Below are 24,085 nucleotides of genomic sequence, written 5' to 3' on the forward strand. Positions count from 1 at the left end.
TTGTATAACAAACCAATTCAATAGAAATGGGGTTGTTGTTTTTTTACACTCAAATCAAGAGAGCAGAGTTGATGAAATATGTTTTGTTTTTTCTCATTTGATGTGAGTGTCATTATGTTGTGATTTGCTATATTTTAATAATCTGTTTTTTCTTAGAGACAATTTCCTGGTATTGGACATCTTCTTTGAAGCTCTAAACTTTGAAACAATAGAGCAAAAGAAAGCCTATGACGTTGCGGGTTTATTAGGTATGACTTCCACCGCCTTAATGCAACGCATTTAAATGTAATAATAATATGTCATATTGATTCGTGAAGTCGTCATTTGTGAAGATCCTGTAGCAAAACATTGCCAATGACTTCCGTTTTTGTCTTAATGCACTGTTTTTAGGTGACATTGGCGGACAGATGGGTCTTTTCATTGGAGCCAGCATCCTGACGATTTTAGAAATACTGGATTATATCTATGAGGTACTCGATAGATGCTATATTGAACGTATCTTGAAGGCAGATATGCTAATCACAAGTCCCTCGTGCTGCATTTGGAAAAAAAACATTCTGAAATATGTGGCAAAATAACAAATTTGGTAACTTATTGGTAACATCAATTATGGCACACAAGATACAGAAACATAAAATAGTATGCTTATTGTGAATCCAACTTGGCTAGTCCATGCTAGCCTTACCCTAACACTGCAAGCCAAAAATAAGCAGGATGAGGGGGGGGGGAGCCCACTGGCTTAAACACAGAAGGCCCTTTTCTGACGTCGATCGAGCTTGCCAAGACAAAATGTCGCCCCGAATTCCCCTCAGACTGATTGTCATTTATCGTGCAGTCTGACTAATGTCATGGTGCCTGATTAAATGGCCAAATCGGGCCCCAGATAATGGAGTCGCATATCTAGCACGTGCCAATCGGATGTTTGCCATCACGTAGGCGGTAAGAGTAGCTCCGGAGAAAAATGTCAGAAAAACACAACAAATCTTAACAGTTCTTGAACAAACATGGTAGAAGGACTGGATGGCGTCCTGACTCAGCATTGGCAATGTACTTGCCTGCATGGCTGTGGACAATTAAGAAGTCCTCTAGGTTCGCGCAACATTGACTTTATGCATTCATTAGGTCAGACAGATGTTTACAAGATGTGTTCACTTTGAATGGACACACAAATGATTGCATCATATGTTTAGGAAAGACCCCACAGATAAATGATGTGAGTTTTCATTTTCTACCGCTTATCTAAGGACTGTTCACTTTTCAATCACAAGGCACGGACGACAACTGGATAGGATTGTTATAGCAAGACGTACGGTGGCCTAAAAGGTTAAGAAAATGGATGTTTGGGCAGATTCCTCCATTATACAAGTTCTGAGTTAGTCAGTTCTCATTAATAGGATTCCAATTTCAAACCAAGTAACGAGGTATTTCAGGAAAATCTCAAAACCAAATCATTTCAGGGTAGCACGATGGGCCTAGGTGTTAGTCAGCTCCAGCTTACCTAATGATGGACAAAATCATTGCTACATGTATCTCTGGAACTAGTTTGAAATTTTGCAATGGATACAAACCTCGTCTTACTTATTAGCGTCATCATCTGAGTTCATGCTGAATTCCTTGCATGCCACAAATCAAAAGCAGGGTCTCGGATATGCTCGCCTTCCTCATCTCTGCTGCTTTGTGTTGCTTTTTTCAACCAGGTCTTCAAGCAACGGCTACAACGTGTACTGAGACCACGAAAGGAGGAAAAGAAGAGCGTGCCGCAACCGCCGCCCGCCACTGTTGCGACAGTGGGTCTGGAGGAGATGAAAACAGAGGTCCGGCACATTCTGTACTGCAACAAACTGCACTTCTTTTCATGTAGTGCCTACTTCCCCGCAGCGCTACAATTCCATTAAGAAACTCCATGGGAATATTCAGGGAAAATCCTATTATTTTTCCACTTCTGAAATAATGTTCTTAATTGCCGTAGCCATTTGCTCAGAGGCTGGACTTGTTTATTGCACAACTTTATTTGGATGTTGCGCAAATGGGTCCAGAGTAAGTTGTCATTGCTGTTCACTGCTACCCCTGTGCCGGCGGTGATGAAAGCCAGCACATTTGGCGTCATATTTTTACATAGTATTTATATTTCATTTTGTATGTCCATATATCTCCCACCAGTGTGTTGTCATCTTTGTTTGTTGATTTGAAGTATCCACCATCTGCCAAACGGCTGCTTGTTGTGAAGTGAGCTGAGTTGAGTGCCACCATACAGCGCTCGTATCTCTTTGCTTGCAAGTCAAAGCAAAAATCACCCAAATAACAGCTCATATCATGAAAACCCGTAAGTCGAGTCACATGTATCTTGAGGCACTGGCGTCGCTGAAACCCCCCTCGCGAAATTATTTCATAGTATGTATTTATGCCGAAAACCTTCGACCAAATATTTGTATTTATTTATTTTGGGGGGGGGGAGGGGCTAACCCACCGCAAACGTCTAAACTTAGCGACGCCCCTGTCTCGAGGCATCACTTATTTCACTCAATAAAATGCACAACACATTTAAATGTTTGCGTTGTGTTTTTTATGCATTTTTGACTCATATTCTGCCTATTACCATAATCAATAAACAACCAAAAACATTGGAGAATGCTTTGCAATGACAAGTACAGCACGGAATCAAATCATTTCCCCCACTGTATGGCTGTTCATAGATATGTGATTATAGATGCTATTTGAGTAGCATTCAAGTTGTTTTCTGTGCTTTGAACAGGAGCCCAATGCCATGACGCGAAGTCATCCAGAAGGAGCGTACGCCAACACGATGCTACCCAATCACCACCACCACCCTCACCATCATCTCACCGGACACCGCGGCGTGTTTGAGGACTTCACGTGCTAGATCCGACCATGGTTTCCCATATTTTTCTTTGCATTGACGACCCGAGACAGAGAAGAGCAGTGTTTGGTTGCCATCAAGGCGAGACGACCTGCATTAAGCGGCGGTTCTTCGCTGTCATCAGTGAAAAGCTCCAGCCAAAGTCAAACACCAAACTTGCGATGCTAACGAAGCACTTGTATGTACAGTATGTAGGCACAAATTGGACACTGCGTTACATTTTGTTGTTTTGTATTGTCGGGATTGGAACCCTTTGAGTTTTCCTTGCTTCAAGTGGGAAATCAGGCACTTTATGTTCGCATAGGACCAATTTCCGATACGTGGTTCCCTCCCTGAAAGGAAACAAGAGGAGTACTGCATGACCCCTTGATGCAATTTATACCCCCCAAAAAAGAACAATATGATTTATTTATTGATTTGTTGCTCTTTAAGCTTGATCCATGTTTCCTAAAGCCCTTTTTTCATGGAGTACACACAGTACTGCTGCATTGAGTCATTGCAACATTATGAAATATCTAATCATTTAAAGAGGTACTAAGATCTATAGATGTTCTATATTGTATACAAGATGAACTCGAAACTAAACAAAGCTCTTTTGTGCTATAGTTATTCAAAATACAAAGGGGTTATTGAAGTGGAAATAGAATTATTATTATTTTTTTTTTAATATGAAGATTGAAGCGGCATCTTTCCACATGATACACGTAGTCTGATTTGTGGCAAAGGTGTTAGAGAGAGTAGCATTGTACATTGTAACATAAACATTGTAAATCCAATGACAAGAACGCGAGAGAGATTCTGTTTTAATGGTTGTCGTTTATAATGCATTAATATATAACTTAAGTAATCATTTTGTTATTTATACATTTTAGAGAAATAATTTTATATGCGATCACGATTGTAGCAATCGCTGTACACTGAAAATCTGCAGATGATCAAGAATATCAATACATTTGTACAGGTAAGAACAATGACTATGGATTGTGAACTTTATTTCCCTACACAGTATGTCCTCTTTCTTATACTGTACGTAACAGTACAAGTACAGTGGAGCCTCGAAATTCAAACACCCAGGTGTTACATTTGGGAATGTTACCTACCAGAGTCAAACAAAGTGTGAGTGACCATACGACTGGAAATGGAACTGATTGTAACATAGGAAAACAGAGCATAACATACGTCACTGGCTCACAATAATTTGGCAATAATATTCAATCATTCATTCATATATTTTTTAAAAATACCAACGAAATGTACATGGGAAAGTGAAATGCATTTCATTTCGATGTGAAGAGACTCACCTCCAAAGCACAAGCCGAAATGTCCTTTTTATTCTTGCGGGGGAAATTAAGTCTGACTTCTTCCCACCCCTTTTCGAACGTGTATATTTTAACTTTTTTTTCAAATTTTGTTGTTTTTCCGTTATGTTTTCACGTTTGAAATAAACAATTCAACTCCATTTAAAACATTCAAATCAAAATAAAATGTTGACGCATCACGCTCCATCATGTGTCATCAAAGTCAAAGGACATTTTACCGTACATTATCATTTTTAGAATTGCAATTTTTAGCATGTTAAAAGGTTTTTATGCTGGTAACAGTTTGGACTGTGATGCAAAAGCCCCCCAAAAAAATCTCAGTTGTGTTCAACATTTAGAGGTTCCACTGTACATTCTTTTCTGAGCTGTCAACAAGAAGCCACACAAATTTTAAGGAATGAAAAGATACACGGAGTATGTGCAGGTGCTTTACAACTTTGATGAGCATATTTAAATGAGTATGCAGAGAAGGATGATTGAGGATCAACTACTTTTTTGCAGTAGCAGCAACAGTAATTTAATGTTTTTTTTTTTTTTTTTAATCTGAACAATGGAGGTGTGTAGCACCAGAGACAATCATTGTTAGGTTACTTCAGAGAGACATCTGCATTCCTGTACATATCCTAATTTAACGGATTTTAGTACTGGATGCTATTAATAAATGTTACTGTAATCTAATTTAAGTTCATTTGAGTACGCACTCAAAATAAACAATTTTATCAAATAAAAGTTTCCAAAGCCACAGATACTTTTTCAAGGCAACGAGTTTGGAGAAGTTCTTTGCATCAAGTTATTATATCTTACAGCATATGAACAATTTGAGAAGCTGCTTTTCAGAAGAATCCAACTGTAATGTCCACTGTCCTAAAAACCGGATCTCACAATCACGGAGTCCATGGCACGGCCAAACTCTGTGTTGACCACAACATTCGGATTTGGGATCGGAAATATTGAAATATATTTAACATTTTCTTTTGTTGGTCCTGACCATTTTCCGAGCAGATGGGCGAGGGGAAAAAAAAATCACTTTTGACACACTCCACCACACTGGATAATCCATCCATCCATTTTCTGAGCCGCTTCTCCTCACTAGACTGCTGGAGCCTATCCCAGCTGTCATCGGGCAGGAGGCGGGGTACACCCTGAACTGGTTGCCAGCCAATCGCAGGGCACATAGAAACAAACAACCATTCGCACTCACAGTCATGCCTACGGGCAATTTAGAGTCCCCAATTACTGCATGTTTTTGGGATGTGGGAGGAAATCGCAGTGCCCGGAGAAAACCCACACAGGCACGGGGAGAACATGCAAACTCCACACAGGCGGGGACGGGGATTGAACCCCGCACCTCAAAACTGTGAGGCTGACGCTCTAACCAGTCGGCCACCGTGCCGCCTACTGGATAATCGCTCAGGATAATTTTTCGGAGAAGTCCAACAATTGGGCCTTTGCTCAGGCTCGTCGCCATGGGGGGGGACATAGGGGGCCGTGCCTGCCCACCAAGATGCTTGTGCCGCTCCACTTGAGACATGGATTTGTGTGCGTGTGTGCGCCTTGACAATGCATGTCCCTCTGTTGAGCCCACACCCGCCATGGTGCCTTTTCAGTTAAGATTCTTCTGGGGTAACATCTCATAAATTGAACACGCAAGTAATTTGTGATCATTGCTTTAAATGATGGCTGTTGTACGAAGCTGGTCATATTTGCTGCTGGTTAGGTTTAACGTGATGATTGATGATGTAGGATTATAAAAAACATTATTGCTACTGTCTGTAGAGTAACAATAATTGCCGACCTCCATGAATTTGATGTCCCCCCTGAAGACTGAAGTCTGGCAACGGGATTGAGGGAAAATGCTCAAATTTGGCTAATTTGTCAGGATTCGTGTGCTCCGCTTAGGTGTTGACGAACTAATTTCATGTACAGTAGACTGATGGAAGCTTTTTTTTTTTTTTTTTTTTTTTTTTTGACAAGCAGCAATGATAACACTGATGTAGCTCGAGCCCCTAAAATAGAGCAATTCAAACTAATGTAATCAGTTTGCTTTAGAGATCTCTGCATCACTGGAATGTTAATTGAGGTTAATAGGGATTTTGAAGTCGTTTCTTACGCTATTACCCTCGTTTCTTTTTTTTGCTAATTTTAATCTATTTTTCTCATTTTATGAAACCCAGAGAGAAGTGTTCCAAATCTACAGTATGTGAGGTTATGCAACATTCAGGAAAGTGAACAAATTGTGTCAAATTTTTAATAAATATTTAGAAGTTCTGTGTATTGTGGACTACAATATTGATGGCTGGTGTTGAATTAGATGACAGTAATTTTGTGGAGAACAGTAATTATTTTAGGGGGGCTAGGACAATGAACCTTTGCCACTACCACTTATGACCCAAAACGTTTTTGGGGGGCTTGAGAGGTTTTGAGGGGAAGCCCCACTAAAATAGACCTAGTGACGCCACTGTCCTAAAGCACATTTTTATCGCATAACCCAATGAATATGTGCTGGTGCCCAGCGGTGAGGGATTCAAGCCAGACTTAAGTTGACAATTTTAGGACTTGGGACCTGTTGAACAAGTACTTGTCAAAAATTCGACTTCGCCTTGTTATTCTTGACTTACAGTACTATATGACTTGTCAAGTTCTGCTTGCTTGCATTTGAAAATCTGTAGTGTGCCATTTGTTTTGTTTTTAAAAGAAAAGTCACGTTTTGTGTGGTGCACTTCAAGCTGGCAACCCATCACCAGTATGTTATGATGCGGTGAGCTGATGCCACTTCATGAAGCAACTATCTTATTGCAAGCATCGGGCCAAAACCTCCTGTCTAAATTTGGTCAATTTCTTTTTTTTCCGCAATGCTATACTATTGATCAGCCAGAATCATCTTTCCCCATTGAGATTAATGGAAATGCCATTAAATAGAACTCTATAATACTGAACTTTATAAGAACATACAGTAATGACCTAATTAAATAGAATGTAAAGAATTAAATGTTTTTTTGCCACAAATTGCTTCACTTCAATGGACATTGGGCTGCTCCTCCTCGTGTGTGAGACTCGGCCACCTGGTGGCAGTGTAGTATAGACAGGGCATTTCTTGGAGACGGTCACAACTAAACTCAGTACGCAGCAGTAATATTAGTCATTCTTTGTAGAGGATAAAGAATATATCCTTGCGATTATTGCTATATTGTCTGTCTGCATGTGTAGCTTCACCGATTGTGTGCAAGTATCCGTTGCTTAGAGGGTTATAACACCACAAAACCGATCCTCTTTGTTAGCCTGTCTGGAGTGTTTTGCATTGTTTGTTAGCATTAAGCTAAACGGACTGAAGAATTGTTCACTGCCAAACTGCCGCTTGTTGTGAAGTGAGTTGAATTGAGTTCAGTCCCACCATATAGCGCTTGCGTCTCAAAGTTTCACTCGCAAGTCACTGCAGAAGAAAAACGCTCTAAAGGGGTCACTTTCTGATCATTTTAATGTATAATTATGTATCTCAATATTATAAACACATTCCACAATACATTAACAAATTCAACAAAGAGTCCAGTTGCCTTGATTTAACCTTAACTGATTACCACGACCTGGATGACTGAGAATCCACGTAGACATCAAGAAAAAAATTTGCTATCTTTTTTATTGCTGTTGTGCCATCCATCCATTTTCTTTACCGCTTATCCTCACTCGGGACGCGGGCTGCTGGAGTCTATCCCAGCTATCTTCAGGCAGTAGGCGGGGTTTACCTTGAACCGGTCGCCAGCCAATCGCAGGGCACATAGAAGCAAACAACCATTCGCACTCACATTCACACCTACGGGCAATTTAGAGTCTTCAATCAACCTACCATGCATGTTTTTGGGATGTGGGAGGAAACGGGAGTGCCTGGAGAAAACCCACGGGGAGAACATGCAAACTCCACACAGGGCATTTGAACCCCAGTCCCCAGAACTGTGAGGCAGATGTGCTAACCAGTCGTGCCGGGCTGTTGTGCCAGTAAGGTAAAAATTACTTCAGCAATTATGCTACTAGGCTCACAATATGCTTCCAAACTAACTTAAGTTACCAAAACGAGCATTTCTGTTTAGATATGAATAACTTCAATGACAGGATCAAATGTTTACAAATGCCAAAATATTTTTACCAATTATTTGCTCAGCGCATTCGCCACCGCACGCGGCCATCTGTCAACTCCCCTCTTCATGTCAAGTAATCATGGGCTGTCTGGGACTGTTTAATATTCATAATCATGTCACTGACATTTTCAAAAGGTTCCCAATCGCACTCTCTGATGGCATCCCACACAGGCCATGCATAACAATCCTTTCCTCTGTCATCAATAATCGTGGCCGCTCTCAGACAAGTCGCACAGGGGCCTGGGGTGTTGAGAAGAATACGCGACATGTTTTAGTGCAGAATTTGCTTGAACAGTATCCAGGGAGCATTAGTTGTCTTCTTTCTTCACGGCTTCCATGTCTGGGGCTGTTTCTGCTTGAGAAACGTGGTTTAAAATGCAGATAATGGCGCGTTTATATAAGAGTCACGTGCGCAAGGAAGCCGAGTGGGGTGCTGCGGGCTCGATGTCGGGCCCCGGGGTTGCGCCGCAGCAGACAGGACAGCGTGTGGCCTGCCAGCATTTTTGGGATTCTCCAAGAACCTTAGGAGTTTACTCTCCGGGCAAGTCTTTGTCACACGATGGCATTTAGTAACTGATGATTACTGATCACTTTGGCAACTAAAAGTCAGATTAATTCCAATCTGCCTCCAAAAATGTGTTTACTGGAATATTTGACGCTTTTTAAACGGTCATTTGATAAAAGAAACAAGCAGGTTACTCATTGATATTTGTTTAGAACAATGCTAACAATAACTTTACTATTTGGCTTTATCCATTCACAAGCCCCAACAATTTGCACACCTGCAAAACATGACATTCAATACTGCAGCTGGAGCTTCCTGTTCTACCTGTAAAAATAATAATAATAATAATAACCTGGTTGGTGGTTGAGGGGTTAGCACAACTGCCTCACAGTTCTGAAGTTGGGGGTTTGATTCCGAGCTCTGCATTTTCGTGTGGAGTTTGCATGCGCTCAAGTGGCTTTTCTTCGGTTCGGTGCAAGGTTTAACTTCACTTTGATATTTGGAGCGATGCACATTAACACTTTCCCAGCCGTAGGAGCCAAATTGAAAATTGCAAACTCCACTTAAAAGAACGCATGACTGAAGTCATGAACACAATGTTTGAGCGTAAATAAAATCAGGAAATGAGCTCAAATTAAGCAAATCTCCCTCTCAGTTTCACTTATCTATTTTAATTCATGTCAAAGTGGAAATGACATTTTATTGGAGTTTGGATTTTTGTTGTTATATGAAATATTACAGAATTATCACATGTGGTCTGACTGACCTCAAAAAATAACCTTTGACTCACTGAAAAAAAAACTCTTTGTGGCCCTTTAAGGTTTGTATTTGAGCACCCCTGATGTAGAAATCCTAAATGAATCCAACATGCATATTTTGGAATGTTGGAGGAAACCAGAAAAATCACATACGCACAGGGAGAACATGCAAACTGCACACAGGAGCCGAGACCCTAACCCTTTTTTGTTTGTTTTTTGATTTGGAAAGCAATCCAATACTGTTATGTATGAAATGAACGGACGCAAGAAAAACATCTAAAAGGTTAGACAACACGGAGGTTGAAGGTCAAAGACACATCAGTTGGGTTTTAGTGCCAAAATCATTTGGGTATTTACGGATAACTTTTCTATCAAATTGTAAATAAATAAATAACATAAGTTGACTTTTCAACATAACTTTGACATGAACCCAAACTGTCAGGGATAAACTAAATCAGTTCCTGGATGATTTGAAGAAAATACGCCCCTGTGTGGGAGAAGAAAGTGCATAAAACCCAAGTCCAAAATGATGGCTTACAATTAAGTCCCAGCTGCTCTGTAATTATGTGGTTTTACGACATGTCTCGGAGGGTGGGTACATATGGACCCTTGACAGAACTAAAACTGTAATTACGTTTGTAGTATTTTCCCTGCTTTTACCCAAACCAGACAAAAAAAAAAACAAAAAAAAAAAAAAAAAAGCTTCAGGTCTGACATGAGCAGGAATGCTAATGGTAAGAACACAAACTAAAAGGAATTGGGCTATAAATATTTATAAATATTCATATTGTTCATAACTGGCACTGGTACAGTAATGCAAATGGTAACATGCTCTTCTGCTGACACCTAAAGGACACACTTGATTTTACAATTTAAAACCAAAAAAAGATCTTATTTTTATCCTTTAAAAATGAATAAAAATGTGCTGTAATATTATCATGAAACAAGTTTTATTTTTTTTTAAATTACATTTCACATTTGATTGGTAATTACAGCAAAGTCAAAAATGATGAGCATCAATTAAAGTATTGCTTCACTTGTTTGGTTAGATTAGTACCAGTATCCATCAAACACAATTGGTTCCAAGATCATAAATGCCACCAAAAAAAAAATACAAAATAAAAAATAAAAAATACTGAAATAGTTTCTGAAACGTACTATTACTTGACCAAAAACCAAACGGCATTATTGAAATGGTCAAGGAGGTCAAATGCTACAATAAACAATAGCAAGTAACAGCAAAGGAGGTGTTGTCATCAGATAATATAAAGTGATGTGTGGAATTAAAAAGGCTTGACAAAGTGTCTATAAAATTAGTGCGTTATTATAAAATAGTCTACAGCATAGTTCAATATTGTCCTACTTTGTTGGCTTTGGTGAATACACACAGATCACAACTCATTTTGTTCTAGCAAAAATTCACAGTATTTTTTTATTTTTTTTTTGGAAGGTTAACTTAATTATTGGTTCATTGTGTCATGCTATTTACAGGAAAACATTCAGTAGAGCATTGGCTTGGTAAAAAAGGAAAAAATAATAAACATCACACAGTAAAGTGAATGCAAGACGACACAAACACCATGGTCTGTGATTTATAATAGTTAAAATAAGGATACAGCAAAACAGTTCTGCAAAATATGGCGTTTTAAACATACAATTTAATTTCAACCTTAACATAAATTGTACAGCTGATGATGAAGGACCAATATGTAGGGTTGATGGTGGAATGCAATGTTCAGAATTATGTTTCCATTCAAGGATGTAAATTCTATTAACTGCAATTAGGACTCAATCCCAATCAATTTACACTGGTTGAAAAATGAATGTGACTGGAACGTACATTCGTACATTCATTTCCAGCTCGGTGCTGCTATTATTATTCAATAATTGCATGAATCACAGTAAAGAAAAAAAAATAATCCTTGCTCATTTTACTAGCTCTTGGCCTTCTATTTCCTACCTAAAAGCCCCGTTTAATTCTCATTGGACGATCACCAGAAGCATGCTGAGGGGCATCAACCTGACACTTCCTTAAATAAGTAGCTAAAATCATTGCATTTCCAGCAATTTTGAAAACTTGCCACACACTTTTAATCCCCTATACCTGTTTGATTTCATGCGTATGTTCAAAATGAACACACCTGACTGTGACTTAAAAAAAAAAAAATGTTTAAAAAAGTACAATAGGTATCATATAGTATTGTCAGATAAACGCAGATGTACGCCATCTGGCAGCTCAACAGTGGCGTTAGCAGCAATATTGCACTTTTTAAGTAACCTCAACTGAAAACATTCCTACAACTATTGCTACCATTCTAATAAAGTTGCAGTAAAACTCATAAATCTTAAAATGCAAATGGAGAACAAAATAAAATTAAACGAGGAGGACAATGACATGTGATTTAAAATTGGAGTCATTAAAACTTAAGCGAGTTCAAACATTAGCTCTTATTGAGCTAATGCAACACACGTTGTTCCCATGAATCATTTCTACCACATTCTTTCAAAGTATCCCATGCTTCATGAAGAAACTCCTGGGAAAAAACAACAACATTGTTTTGTTTTCCTGCAAATATTCATACTTCTTTTCAGCTTTCTGTGGCTACATCTTTAGTAACTTAAAAGATTCAAGAAAAATGTACACACGTATAGTAGCTCACTGTCCACTGCCTTACGGACACCTCCGTATAGCAAACGCCGGCAGGAAGTACTCCAGTCCGCGGTTTGAGGCACATGCACGACTCGCGGAAGGGCGCTTGCTCCCAAATGGGCCTCCAAAACCAGAATGCGACATCTCTACTCGGCTTCATCACACATTGGCGAAGCGAGGCATATCAAAACCCAAAAGACGGACGAAAAATACAGCGACTGCAGCACCTGCGTGGCAAAACTATTATGCGACATAAATATGACTTCAAAAGAACCACCCGATGTAAAATCAGTTTCAAGGCACAATTACAGCAACTTCGTTGGAACACACTCACATCTGTGACATCGGAAATGCGCACACATCCTGCGGTGCACAATTTTGATGCATATCTACAGACGTTGCGTATGAATAGACGATCACTTCTGTGAGCAGATACAATGTAACATGAAAAGGACCACGTTTATTAACCCAAGGCTGATGTTTTTGGTCAGTGGGAGTGTAGAGAACGCTCGAAGACAACCACAGGAGGCATATGAACAACACGCAAACTCCAAAACCAAAACAGGTTTAAACCAAAGACCAAAGACCCTCGTCTGTAACAGTGCAAACCACTTTTCAACATTTTATTTGGCTGGCTTGGACTGACCACCATGAAAACTCACTAAAGCAGCCAATGCTCTGTCCATCACAAACAATTGCAGATTTCCCCTAGTGCAAAATGAAAGGACTTGGAAGCAGAAAACCAAGATAAAGATCCAAGTTATTGAAACAGGCAGGTGCAGAGAAAAAGGTGTGTTGTGTGACTGTGGCGCTGACTGGCCACACGTCAACAACCGTTCATAGAAACTTGTTAAACTACCTGCGCAACAACACCCTGTTTCTGTAACATAGTGGTCAAATATTGCTCGTTGCAAGCGAGAACGGTAGGAAAGTACTTCCACACCGAGCGACGCGATCGAACGCCACTGAACTGTCGAGCAGCGCGCAGGGTTTTCACGAGTGGCCGTCCGTCGGCAACCAGCTTTGCCGCGAAACTTGAATCACAGGTGGACGGCGTCGAAAATGCCATGTTGTATCACATGATCTTTCACAAGCAAAAATTACGTTTCTGGGTACCAAGCGAGATTCGGCCAACCGTCGCCAAGCCGTACCAATACAGTATAAAAAAAGAATACCTTGGTTTTACAATAATACTCAACTATATTTATAATTACTAATGTACCTGAGGCTAAAAAGTGAAGCGTGTCGAGTCTGTCTCCGAAAGGCACGAGTGCACTCAATGAATGTGGCTATCAATACTAACAGCTTCGAAATATCCACACTCACTTGTTTCCTGTCTTTGTATTTCAATATAGCTACGGCGGCCAGGGAGATGGGCTTCTTCCTTGACAATCGCCCCATGTTCTTTATGGTTCAATAAAATGATCAAACGTGGCACCTTAAAACGTCGAGGGTCGCAGTTTTTCTGTTGCAGCGAGTTGGTATGTGTGCGAGGGTCCATCGCCAGGTGTGCAGGTCTGAGTCACCGATACAATTTGCTCCCGATTGTCCGGTTCAGTCACGTTTGGCCGCGTTGAAGGATCAGTGTTGTAAACAGGATTTAGTTAGAACAGTACTGCATTCATTTTTAGCCAGCTGGTACCACACCCCAGAAATGGGCTACACTGTGTGCGAAGTTCAGTGTTGCCATTATATTCAGACGCACTGAAATTGTTTTGTCCCAATAACCCTTTAAACAAACACAGTTTTCATGTCACATGCAAGCGTCGAGGTTTGGTTGTTTGCTCTCAAGTGCTATTTCCTTGTTCTTGTTCAAACAGCAGCATTGCGAGTTGGGAACGAGAACCGATCCCTTCCAAGTTGCTCTGAACACACCTGTGGTAGATGTCCTCACTGAGCCGTGGGTTGCAAGCTTGGTAGCGGTAGCCCTGGTGTAATGCCGGCTCTACTGCCCTGAATACATGTAACCCGGAGTACTTTACGAACATGTCGTAAATGTCCAGGGTCTCGAGGATCTCCTCGTTCTCTTGGACATCTGCAACCATTTTTGTGCGTGTTGCCATGTAGTCTGCGTTGTAAAAACATGCTTCGTCAAATGACCAGCGATCAAAATGTCCCGAGTCCTTGACCAGGTCGATTGTGGCCGGACGCGGCTGGCTGTGATAGGCCACGTCGGGGTTGTAATCCTGGAAATGGATGGGGAAGAACACTTGCCAGTTGTTAATGGAGTTCATGCGACAGCGGTTCACAAACTCTGAATTGACATCGGTGTTGACAGTAGCTAGAAGGAACAATGTGTCAACTGGGTGCTTCTTCGAGATGATGTCCATGCATTTGATCTGAGATGGTGTGTCTGTCTTGACGCTTATCCAAGGGATTTTCACTGTAGGGTATTTGCGCTCGTAGAGGATTATCTGAGTCTTAACGCCGGCAAATATATCATTCTGGTTAACTTGCTGTGCTTCCACTGGGTCGTAAATGAACAGGAAGGTCAGGATGATGTTTTCGCTTGTCTCAAAGGCATTGGAGGCAAAGACCTTGAAGAAATGTTCAACGTAATCCCGATCCAACACAGTAATCGGTATAATGGCATGAACCCTCGTACCTTCTGTGACATAGGGCATGGGAATTATCTCTATCTGGCTCAAAGGTCGAACCAGATGAACACGCTTGGTGATAGATCGGCTGTGACCTTTTTGGTTGACTGCCTCTAGCTGTAAATCCAAGGTGTACTCCATGCCTCTGGTAGGGTCGAAGCGCCTGTAGCCATTAATCAGGCGCTGCTTCTTCAGGTGCAAGATTGGTTTGTACTTCTTGTTCAGCTCTCCGACAGCGACGTCGATGACATCAGCCACGTCAATGCGGTCAATGCCACCCAATTCGCACTTTGGGGATCCGTCAATGCATGAATAAATCTCCTCTTCAGTGAAGTACTCCCATTTTAAAACTTCAAAACGAGATTTCGGTTCAAAGGGTGGGTTGATTCCTATCGGCCACTGCGCACTTCGGTTGCCGTCGAAAGCGTCAACGCTGACATTTTTTATTTCTGCCTGTGGAACGACAAGTAGAATCATCACACGACCGATTTGACAGCGCCAGTGCTACCACTTAAGCGCAAGTTGCTGAAAGTCGCTCAGCGCTAACAGGTGATTTGTGACACTTGAAAATCAGCTTACCTGGAGTTTAGCAATCTCATCGTAAGTCTTCTGCAGTTCAATCTCAGTGAAGTGTCTGTGCAGCCGGTACATCTGTTCAGTGTCAGACACTGGATGGACAGTCAGAGCTCTTCGAAACTGCTCGCTCTCCTCTTTGCTAGGATCGGTGTTTTTCCCCAACTGATAATGGTGGTAGTGGAGCCCCTAATATTGAAGGAAGATTAGAATCAGCTCAAATTCAATATGATAGAAACAGATTTTACATTTTAAATTTACAATTATCCCACAAATCTTGCTTTTGTTATATTTTAAAAGTAGAAAAATATATTGGGAAATATTGTAGGATAAGTAAAATGAATTTACAATTGAAAGGGGTCAGATTACATGGGGGAAAAAAATATATATATGTCATTTTAGATGAAAACAAAGTAACCACCTAAGGATCATGACTGATTAAAAAAGTGTATCCAAATGATTACGCTATTAAAAGAGCAAATTTTGAGCAATTTTTGTCTGAGAATATACATTCATGTTTTCTTTCCACATCCCCATTTCTTTCATTGTGTGAGGCTCTCCAATTGTTTTTATTTCCAGAAAATTTGGGTTGTTTTGGCTCAGTTCACGGAAGAAAAAAAAAAGCATACGTATATTTATATTCTGTGCATTAGTCATAGTTCCCACACAGCTATGGAAGACTATTGGGTTAGGCCTTGGGGCACCACGCCTGAGAGTACTTAATAAATCTTGTAGGTTTTCCAAATGTTCCAGGATGATTGATGAAGAAAAATCCCAAATTAGCTCAGGCCAAAATGGAATCGGAATGATGGCAACGTCGCTTCTCCACCAGTGACGTTAACTCATCCAACTTCAAGCATGTCTGAACACCAAAACAAATGATGTATAGTGTGACTTACAAGAGATTTACAGTGTGCTCTGCTTCTCTGTTCCTTTCCCCTCAACAGCAGACACAATTTAAAAAAATTAAAATTAAAAAAATTTAAAAAAGTATTAGCAACCCTCTCTATAATATAAATACCACATCAATGCAAGCAGATTTATATCGCTGTCTTGCACTTTGAAGTACAGACCCACAGGTCAAGGCCATGATAGTTTGAAACCCTCACTATGACCTTGACACAGCTGTTTTCAATGACCGTCTCCCATAATTTGGCATTCAAGTTTACGTGCTCATTTGAACTATAAACTGTCTCCTTCTCTTTCAATTTAAGATTACACATTCTGCCTGTATACACCAACGCCACCACAATGGGTGTTAAATTGAGGACCTTGTGTTGCATCTTCTTGTGTGCACGCTTGGCCACCTGTGAGCATTCCAGACATACCCATATACACAGACAGGGTCATTTTTCACAGAAGATAAAGAATATATGGCTGACTGTTGTTGTATTATCTCCATGGACCTACGCGAAGATCCTGTTCGTGGACTTCAGCTCAGCGTTCAACACCATCATCCCTGAACTCCTTTCCTACGAGCTTCTCCAATTTAGCGTCTCACCTGCCATCTGCCAGTGGATTTACAGCTTCCTGAGGGGCAGGACACAGCAGGTAAGGCTGGGGGAGGCCACCTCATCCACACGCAGCATCAGCACTGGGGCGCCCCAGGGTTGTGTCCTCTCTCCGCTGCTCTTTTCTCTCTACACAAACGACTGCACGTCAGCGCACCCGGCTGTCAAACTCCTGAAGTTTGCAGATGACACCACTGTCATCGGCCTCATCAAGGACGGTGACGAGTCTGCATATCGACAGGAAGCGGAGCGGCTGGAGCTGCGGTGCGGCCGACACAACCTGGAGCTGAACACGCTCAAGACTGTAGAGATGATCGTGGACTTCAGGAGGCATCCTTCGCCACAGCTGCCCCTCACGTTGTCCAGCTGCCTTGTTTCAACCGTCGAGACCTTCAAGTTCCTGGGAATTTTTCAATCTCTCAGGACCTGAAGTGGGCGATCAACATCAACTCCGTCCTCAAAAAGGCCCAGCAGAGGATGTACTTCCTGCGGCTTCTGAGAAAGCATGGCCTGCCACCGTAGCTGCTGAGGCAGTTCTACACAGCGGTCATCGAATCAGTCCTGTGTTCTTCCATCACAGTCTGGTTTGGTGCTGCTACAAAAAAGGACAAACTCCGACTGCAACGGACAATCAAAACTGCTGAAAGGATTGTCGGTACCCCCTACCCACTCTTGAGGACTTGCACGTTGCCAGAACTAAGACAAGAGCGTGCAAAATCCTCTCGGACCCTCCACATCCCGGTCATCTTCCAGGTCCTTCCCTCAGGTAGGCGCTATTGATCAATGCAAACTAGAACTAGCAGACATTCCAACAGGTTCTTCAATCAACAAACAGCTAACCTACAATTCCATTGCAACATGCTGCCAATTTCTTTGTCTTGAGTTTGTTGACACATTTCTGTTGGGCCAATTATATATTACTCATGCACTCACTGTCGTAGTCTTGCCACGCTGCACTATTTGCATATCTGCAATCATAAAGGTGATTCTGATTCTGATCTACATGTGTTGCCCGCTTACGGTATTTCCCATTATGTGTTAGCATCAAGCTAGTGGACATTAAGGCAAAGTTATGTGGTTGCATGAATACACAACATGTAATCCTCTTTGTTTTATGTTTAGTTTGACAGTAAACTTCAACTGGGAGTTGAAATAAACATGTTGAACCTTTTTTTTTTTTTTGCCCAACTGCTGCTTGTTGTAAAGCGAGTTAAATTTAGTACACTGCTAACATATAGCGCTTGTATTTCAAAGACAAAGAAAAAAAATAGCTCATATCTCGGAAAAACACTAGTCAGGTCACTCGTATCTCAAGGCACCACTGTACTATGAAAGCAACTGAAGCCCTTTTGAAGAAAAAAAAAATTTAATGCTCTTCTATGGTCAAGTCAGTGGCCTGATCTCAAGCAGAAAAGACATCCTTTTTCGCTGACTGAAGACAAAACTGAAGGTGGCAAGACCCACAAACAAGCAGCAATTGAAAGGTCTACGCTTCCATCACTGTCTTTTCCAGTGTGACGGTGTGTTTACAGGCCAAATAAAAAATAAATAAATACAAATTTAAAAAAACCTCTGTTACGTACCTCAAAGTTGTTGACACAGTTTGTAGACGTGTAGTCGATGATGCATCTGCCCAGCCACTCGTCGGGCCTGGCGCTCAGAATGTCGTTCCGACAATTTTCGAGAAAGGGTTGAAGTCGAAGCAGCAAAGTTCTAGAGAGAAGGTACCCAAACCCTCCGTAACAGTAGCTGCCTTCCATCTCCCCACCTATGAACTCCTCTGGACAGCCCATGTAAACCTCTCGATTCATACTCAGGTGCTCCACAAGATTTTTGATCCTGTCGGCTTCTGTGTAGACGTCATCTTGGACGAAGTAGAACCAGTCGTACTCGTTGATGTAATGGTCAAAGATGTACTTCATAGTCTGAAACATGTTCCAGATCAGTCTTTCGTCGCCATGCGAGACTACAGACATGCCGTGGGGGGCTTTGCGGTTGCGTGTGCCAGTGAAGAAAACCACAGCATCCAGATGATGGCTGATGGTGCGATTGACAGCTACGCCCAAGCTGTTAATGGTGTTTTTGGATGTCAGGACTCCAACGAACAGACGCTCGCGAATCCCCAGTTCTGTACTTACATATTTTGCACTGAAAAAGACATCAACAAACAAATTAGTGTACTGCCTTGGTTTTTAATATCTATGGTTCTATACATTCTCTGATCTAAACTGCTTTTATTTGTGTCAAATGAGTAACATGACTTCCTGAGAACAAGCAATTGCAACATCTGCTATGAGTGTTTGTGTTTATTTTAAAACCTTTGATTACAGATGATTAAGCTACATAAGGTGGCAGACTAATATTCAGATGAATCGTATTTATATATAAATTACTTAAAATGACTAATATAATCAATGTTTTACCTGATGGAACAAGCCGAAAGTTACAACACCAACCAAATGCTACAAACCCAAAACTCTTTTTGAAAGCAAACGTGAGTCAGTGCGCCACAACTCAACAAAACCTACCTCTGTTAGAAAGCATTTCCTTTTTGAAAAATTAAACTTAGGGGTTCAATAATGAAGTCTCATGGGATGTGAGGACTAATAGCTAAACAGAGACCGACTCCATGAAAATGTGGAAATATTTGAACATCTCAGCACAGCATGTGTAATGCATGTATAGTTGACCCCCAGTTCGATGAGTCAGTTTCAGCGGAGGTCAAGTGTGACACAACACTAAAGGTGCAATCGACAACTAATCGATCATCAAATTAATCAACAACTGTTTTGATAATCGATTCATTGTTTAGCGGCTTGTTTAACTTAAATGTCAGAATCCTCTGATTTCAGCCTCTCAACAGTAAATGCACTGTTTTTTTTTTGATTAAACACTGTTGTGTTTAATCAAAATACGACATTTGCAAACATCTGCTTCTACTTTGGAAAACAATGACCAACATTTTTGCCCATTTTCTGACATTACAGACCAAACCAGTAACTCAATCGTAATCAATTTATGGAAAAAGAATAATAATAGTCCGATTAATCGATTACAAAAATAATCGTTATTAGCAGCTGTAGTATGACTAACCTGTAAATGTACTGTAATTGAACCGGGAGCGCCCTCAGAAGTGCATTTAAAACTAGTAGCCCTTTGCATTAATCAGGACCCAAGAAGTAGCTCTGTGCGTGTGTATGTGTGTGCACGTGTTTGTGTGTGTGTCCGTTCCATTCCCTCCACTCATATGATTCTTGTTAACTCTTCAGAACAAGAACGCTCTTAGCATTTTGGCGTCACCAAGTACAAGAAAGTCTTGGAGACACTCCTACGTTTTTTTCTAATGTACAGTATCTTTGTGAGTAATGCTTTTCGAGGGTCGTAGACATAAAAATGCAGAAAAGGAATAGACTTTGTTGCCAAAATGGCATGAGCTGCCACTTGCCGAAAGATGCAGCTGAGCGCACCTCAACTTGTCAATCATTACTGAACAGGGACAGGTTGAGAGTTTGATGCAACTGTATTTATTTTGAGCAGGAGTGTGCAAAGTATGGCTCAGGCGCCAAATACAGCCCGCTGCGTTCTTTAGTTAGGCCCACTGAGCATTTACTTGATCAGGGAGCTTCTAATATTTTTTGCTTCAATTTAGTATTTCTGTTTTGTTTTTTCCTAAAATTGGGTAACTAAAATGTATTTAATATTCATTTATCTCATCCAAATAAAAAATATTAGTAAAACGGACAATTCTTCATGTACATTTAACATTTTATAAATATGTTGATAAAATAATTAAGTTATTATAAATAATACAATTTTAAAATGCCCTGCAATTGGCTGGCTCCCAGTCCAAGGTCTACACTAAACCGTCTCTCGCCGCACGGGACAGGCTCCAGCTCGCCCATGACGCTGATGCAATTAGTTTTGACAATGGCTGGATGGATGAAAAAAAACTACGATACTGTACACATTTTAACATTTAGGTTTTTCTATTTCATCTATGAGGGATCCATGTGTCAATTTTTAAAAATCAAATGACTGATAGATAGATAGATAGATAGATAGATAGATAGATAGATAGATAGATAGATAGATAGATAGATAGATAGATAGATAGATAGATAGATAGATAGATAGATATTGCACCCAAGGATGATTCCTGATTTCTTTTGCCTTTCCCATGTTTTGCCTTTCCCATGTTGCACAAGGAAGCAGTTTCAGGTGTGCCTAGAGCAAATAAATCCACAGGTGTGTCTTGAATGAACTCAAATGTTGTCAATAAACCGATCAGAACCTTCCAAGGAAATGACATTATCGTCAGGGTTTTCCCAAATTATTTAAAGGCATCTAGTATGTAAACTTATAACTATGAAGAAAGTAATGTAAATTTGACTTTAAACAGGAAAACTTCAGTTTGATATGTCAGATAGTGAGTGAAAAAAAAACGTCTTTTGATACCGTGTATGTAAACATCTGGTTACAACTGTAGATAGACTTCTTTATTGTGACTTTTAACACTGACATAAGAGTACAAAGTGCAGGAAAACAATTTAAACAGGTGCCATCCTTAAAATGTATACATAAACATGAGGAAAGTATATATATATATATATATATATATATATATATATATATATATATATATATATATATATATATATATGGCTCTTGAACACCCAAAAATTGCCAATCCCTGATTTCAATGATCCATCCATCCATTTTCTACGCCACCTATCCTCACTATGTACTTATTATTATGTACCTAACGTGTAGCCTCGAAACAATGCCGTATTCCGTCCAACTGAGGAGATCAGAGTCGTCGAAGCCGGAAAGCTGGAAAGGTGATGAAGGACACACATAACCAAAGCATACGTACCGAAAAACTTTCTTAGCGGTACTCGGCGCGACTTGTTTGTACGGCACTATTCTCGGTTGGAAATCCGCTTCGGTCTCGGCGGCAATGGAATTGGGTTTGCGGGCACCTCTGAGCTGTTCGTCGTGACCCAGAGGAGCGCCCTCGTCCGCGGGACACGCTTCTTCTGTCCAGTTTACACTGAGCAAACTCAGGGTGAATCCTAAAGAAATGCCGATTACCACCGGGCCCATCGACCGCAGGGCTGAAAGAAGGGCTGGAAACCTCATAGTGGCGCCTCGGCTCCTCTCTACCGGTTTGAAGGAACCTCCGGCGGGGTTTTGTACAGACGCTACAGGTCGACTACATCAAGTGTGTTTCCTCGTCCAACTTGTGGGAAAAGAAACTTGTTCCTTTCCCAAATTTGCGTGGGTCTCTTACGTGTCAGGACCGCTGCTTACATAGCTCCGCCCCCTCAGACGTAAGCGCCACAAACCCGGAGGCGGCAACGGGCGACAGGCGGCAACGGGCGGGCCGAGTTCCGGTCGGTGGCCGTGTGACGTCCGCATCCAATCCCCGGCCGCCAATGGTCAGCACTCGGCAGGCTCGGTTGCCACAGTTCCCGCTAATCTCATTTGGTCGATTGAAGATGCCACAGTGCAGTTTAAAAATACCACGGAATGCGACAAAAGCTGAATTGTTTCCTGTGATGCTTAAAAGCCACATTTGATTTTTTAATGTTTGTTATTTTTTTTCCAAAGATTTGGCCACATCATTTGTAGAAAAAGTCAAAACACATTAATAAATAAAGGGGAAGTTAACATGGATGTAAAATTATGTTTTTAAAAACATATTTTTAAACAGTATTATTTATTAATTTTAATATATATCTTATTAACCAATTATTTAAGAAAATTAAATGTAGTTTATTTTCATGCCTTGAGATACAAGTTTAATCCATTCCTTGGCCACACATAATTCAAACCGCTCGTGTCCAGTGGCGGTTCTAGGCGGGGCCAGGGAGGCCCGTGCCTCCTCAACACCATGTCTGTAGCCCCCCCCCCCCCCCCCCTCCTTCATACAGTTACGACACAGTAGTGTAGTAAGACAGCAGCATCAGCAAATTATGCCCACTACCTATGCACTTGCTGCAAAGGAAAACAAACAATGAGTCACTACACAAAGCACAACTTACACTTACACTTAAAACAATGCAACAAAAAACTAAAACCAACACGCGAGTAAAACACACAGACAACTATTATTACAGGGAAACAGAAAAAATGTCTAACATTACGAGTGACGCATAACTACCGCATGTACATGTTGCTAAGCATGTTCCCTGGCATGCGTCCATTTCTCCCAGTGCTACAGTATGAAAATATTAAAAGTGTGTTATTGCACTGACACAATCCCAGCAATCTCCGGGCGAGAGGCGGCGTACATCCTGAACCGGTCGCCAGCCAATCGCAGGGCACACAGAAACAAACAACCATTCACGCACAAAGTCACACCTAAGGGCAATTTAGAGTCTCCAATCAACTTACCATGCATGTTGTTGCGATGTGGGATGAAACCGGAGTGCCTGGAGAAAACCCACGCAGGCACGGGGAGAACATGCAAACTCCACACAGGCGGGGCCGGGGATTGAACCCATGTCCTCAAAACTGTGAGGCAGACGCTCTAACCAGTCAGTCACCGTCCCGCAACCAAGAAACAAATGACTACAAACTAAAAAGGAAATACCTATGGTGAAATATTGTTGTTAGCCAACTTCATGAATCATGATAGCAGCTTTAGGTGATTGCGTGCTTCTCTGTAACATTAGTTAACGGTTACCACAACACAAAACCAAGCAAGCCTGCAACAGTAGCCCATTATAATAAATGTTATTCACACAATCCTATTGTGTTGCTGAAATGTTGTGTATTTCTCTCCACTGCTATTTGTTGCCTTTAAAAATGGGAACAAAAAATGGGAATTTATAGATGAGGTCTAGTTTCAGCTAATTTTCAGTCTAGTCCCAAGCCAGGCTTAGAAAAAAAAAACATTGAACCCAAATAACAAAAACTATGAATAAATCAATTCCGACTATGTGTGTGTGTGTGTGTGTGTGCGTGTGTGTGTGTGTGTGTGCGTATGTGTTTAAAACTGTGCCCCTGTGACAAAACCCCTGTCCCCAGCCTCACCAGTAAAATTGGTCTAGAACCGCAACTACTTGTATTTCAAATCACTTTTCCCCATTGAAATGAATGGAAATGCCATTATTCCGTTCCAGCCCCCCCCCCCCCCCCCCCAAAAAAAAAAACATTTTT

At 41.0% G+C, this 24,085-nt stretch overlaps 2 protein-coding genes across 2 annotated transcripts in view; one reads left to right on the forward strand and one right to left on the reverse strand.

Annotated features, from left to right (window-relative positions):
* asic4a (acid-sensing (proton-gated) ion channel family member 4a) overlaps nt 1-4,850 on the forward strand; it is a 93,154-nt gene extending 88,304 nt beyond the window's left edge. Inside the window, exons 7-10 of the mRNA XM_061692396.1 lie at nt 157-248; nt 391-470; nt 1,698-1,814; nt 2,753-4,850. Of these exons, the coding sequence (XP_061548380.1) occupies nt 157-248; nt 391-470; nt 1,698-1,814; nt 2,753-2,881 (418 nt within the window). The 3' untranslated portion in view covers nt 2,882-4,850. The remainder of the gene's footprint in view (nt 1-156; nt 249-390; nt 471-1,697; nt 1,815-2,752) is intronic.
* Nucleotides 4,851-10,563: 5,713 nt separating this feature from the next.
* On the reverse strand, nt 10,564-22,231 carry chpfa (chondroitin polymerizing factor a). Its single transcript, XM_061692591.1, has 4 exons — nt 21,795-22,231; nt 18,505-19,069; nt 15,417-15,599; nt 10,564-15,290 (listed from the first exon to the last, which is right to left on the reverse strand). The coding sequence occupies exons 1-4, from the start codon at nt 22,058-22,060 to the stop codon at nt 14,028-14,030; spliced, it is 2,277 nt and encodes a 758-aa protein (XP_061548575.1). The 5' UTR covers nt 22,061-22,231; the 3' UTR covers nt 10,564-14,027.
* Nucleotides 22,232-24,085: the final 1,854 nt, after the last annotated feature.

This window comes from Phycodurus eques, chromosome 12 (genome assembly GCF_024500275.1).
Source record: "Phycodurus eques isolate BA_2022a chromosome 12, UOR_Pequ_1.1, whole genome shotgun sequence".
Classification (NCBI taxonomy): domain Eukaryota; kingdom Metazoa; phylum Chordata; class Actinopteri; order Syngnathiformes; family Syngnathidae; genus Phycodurus; species Phycodurus eques.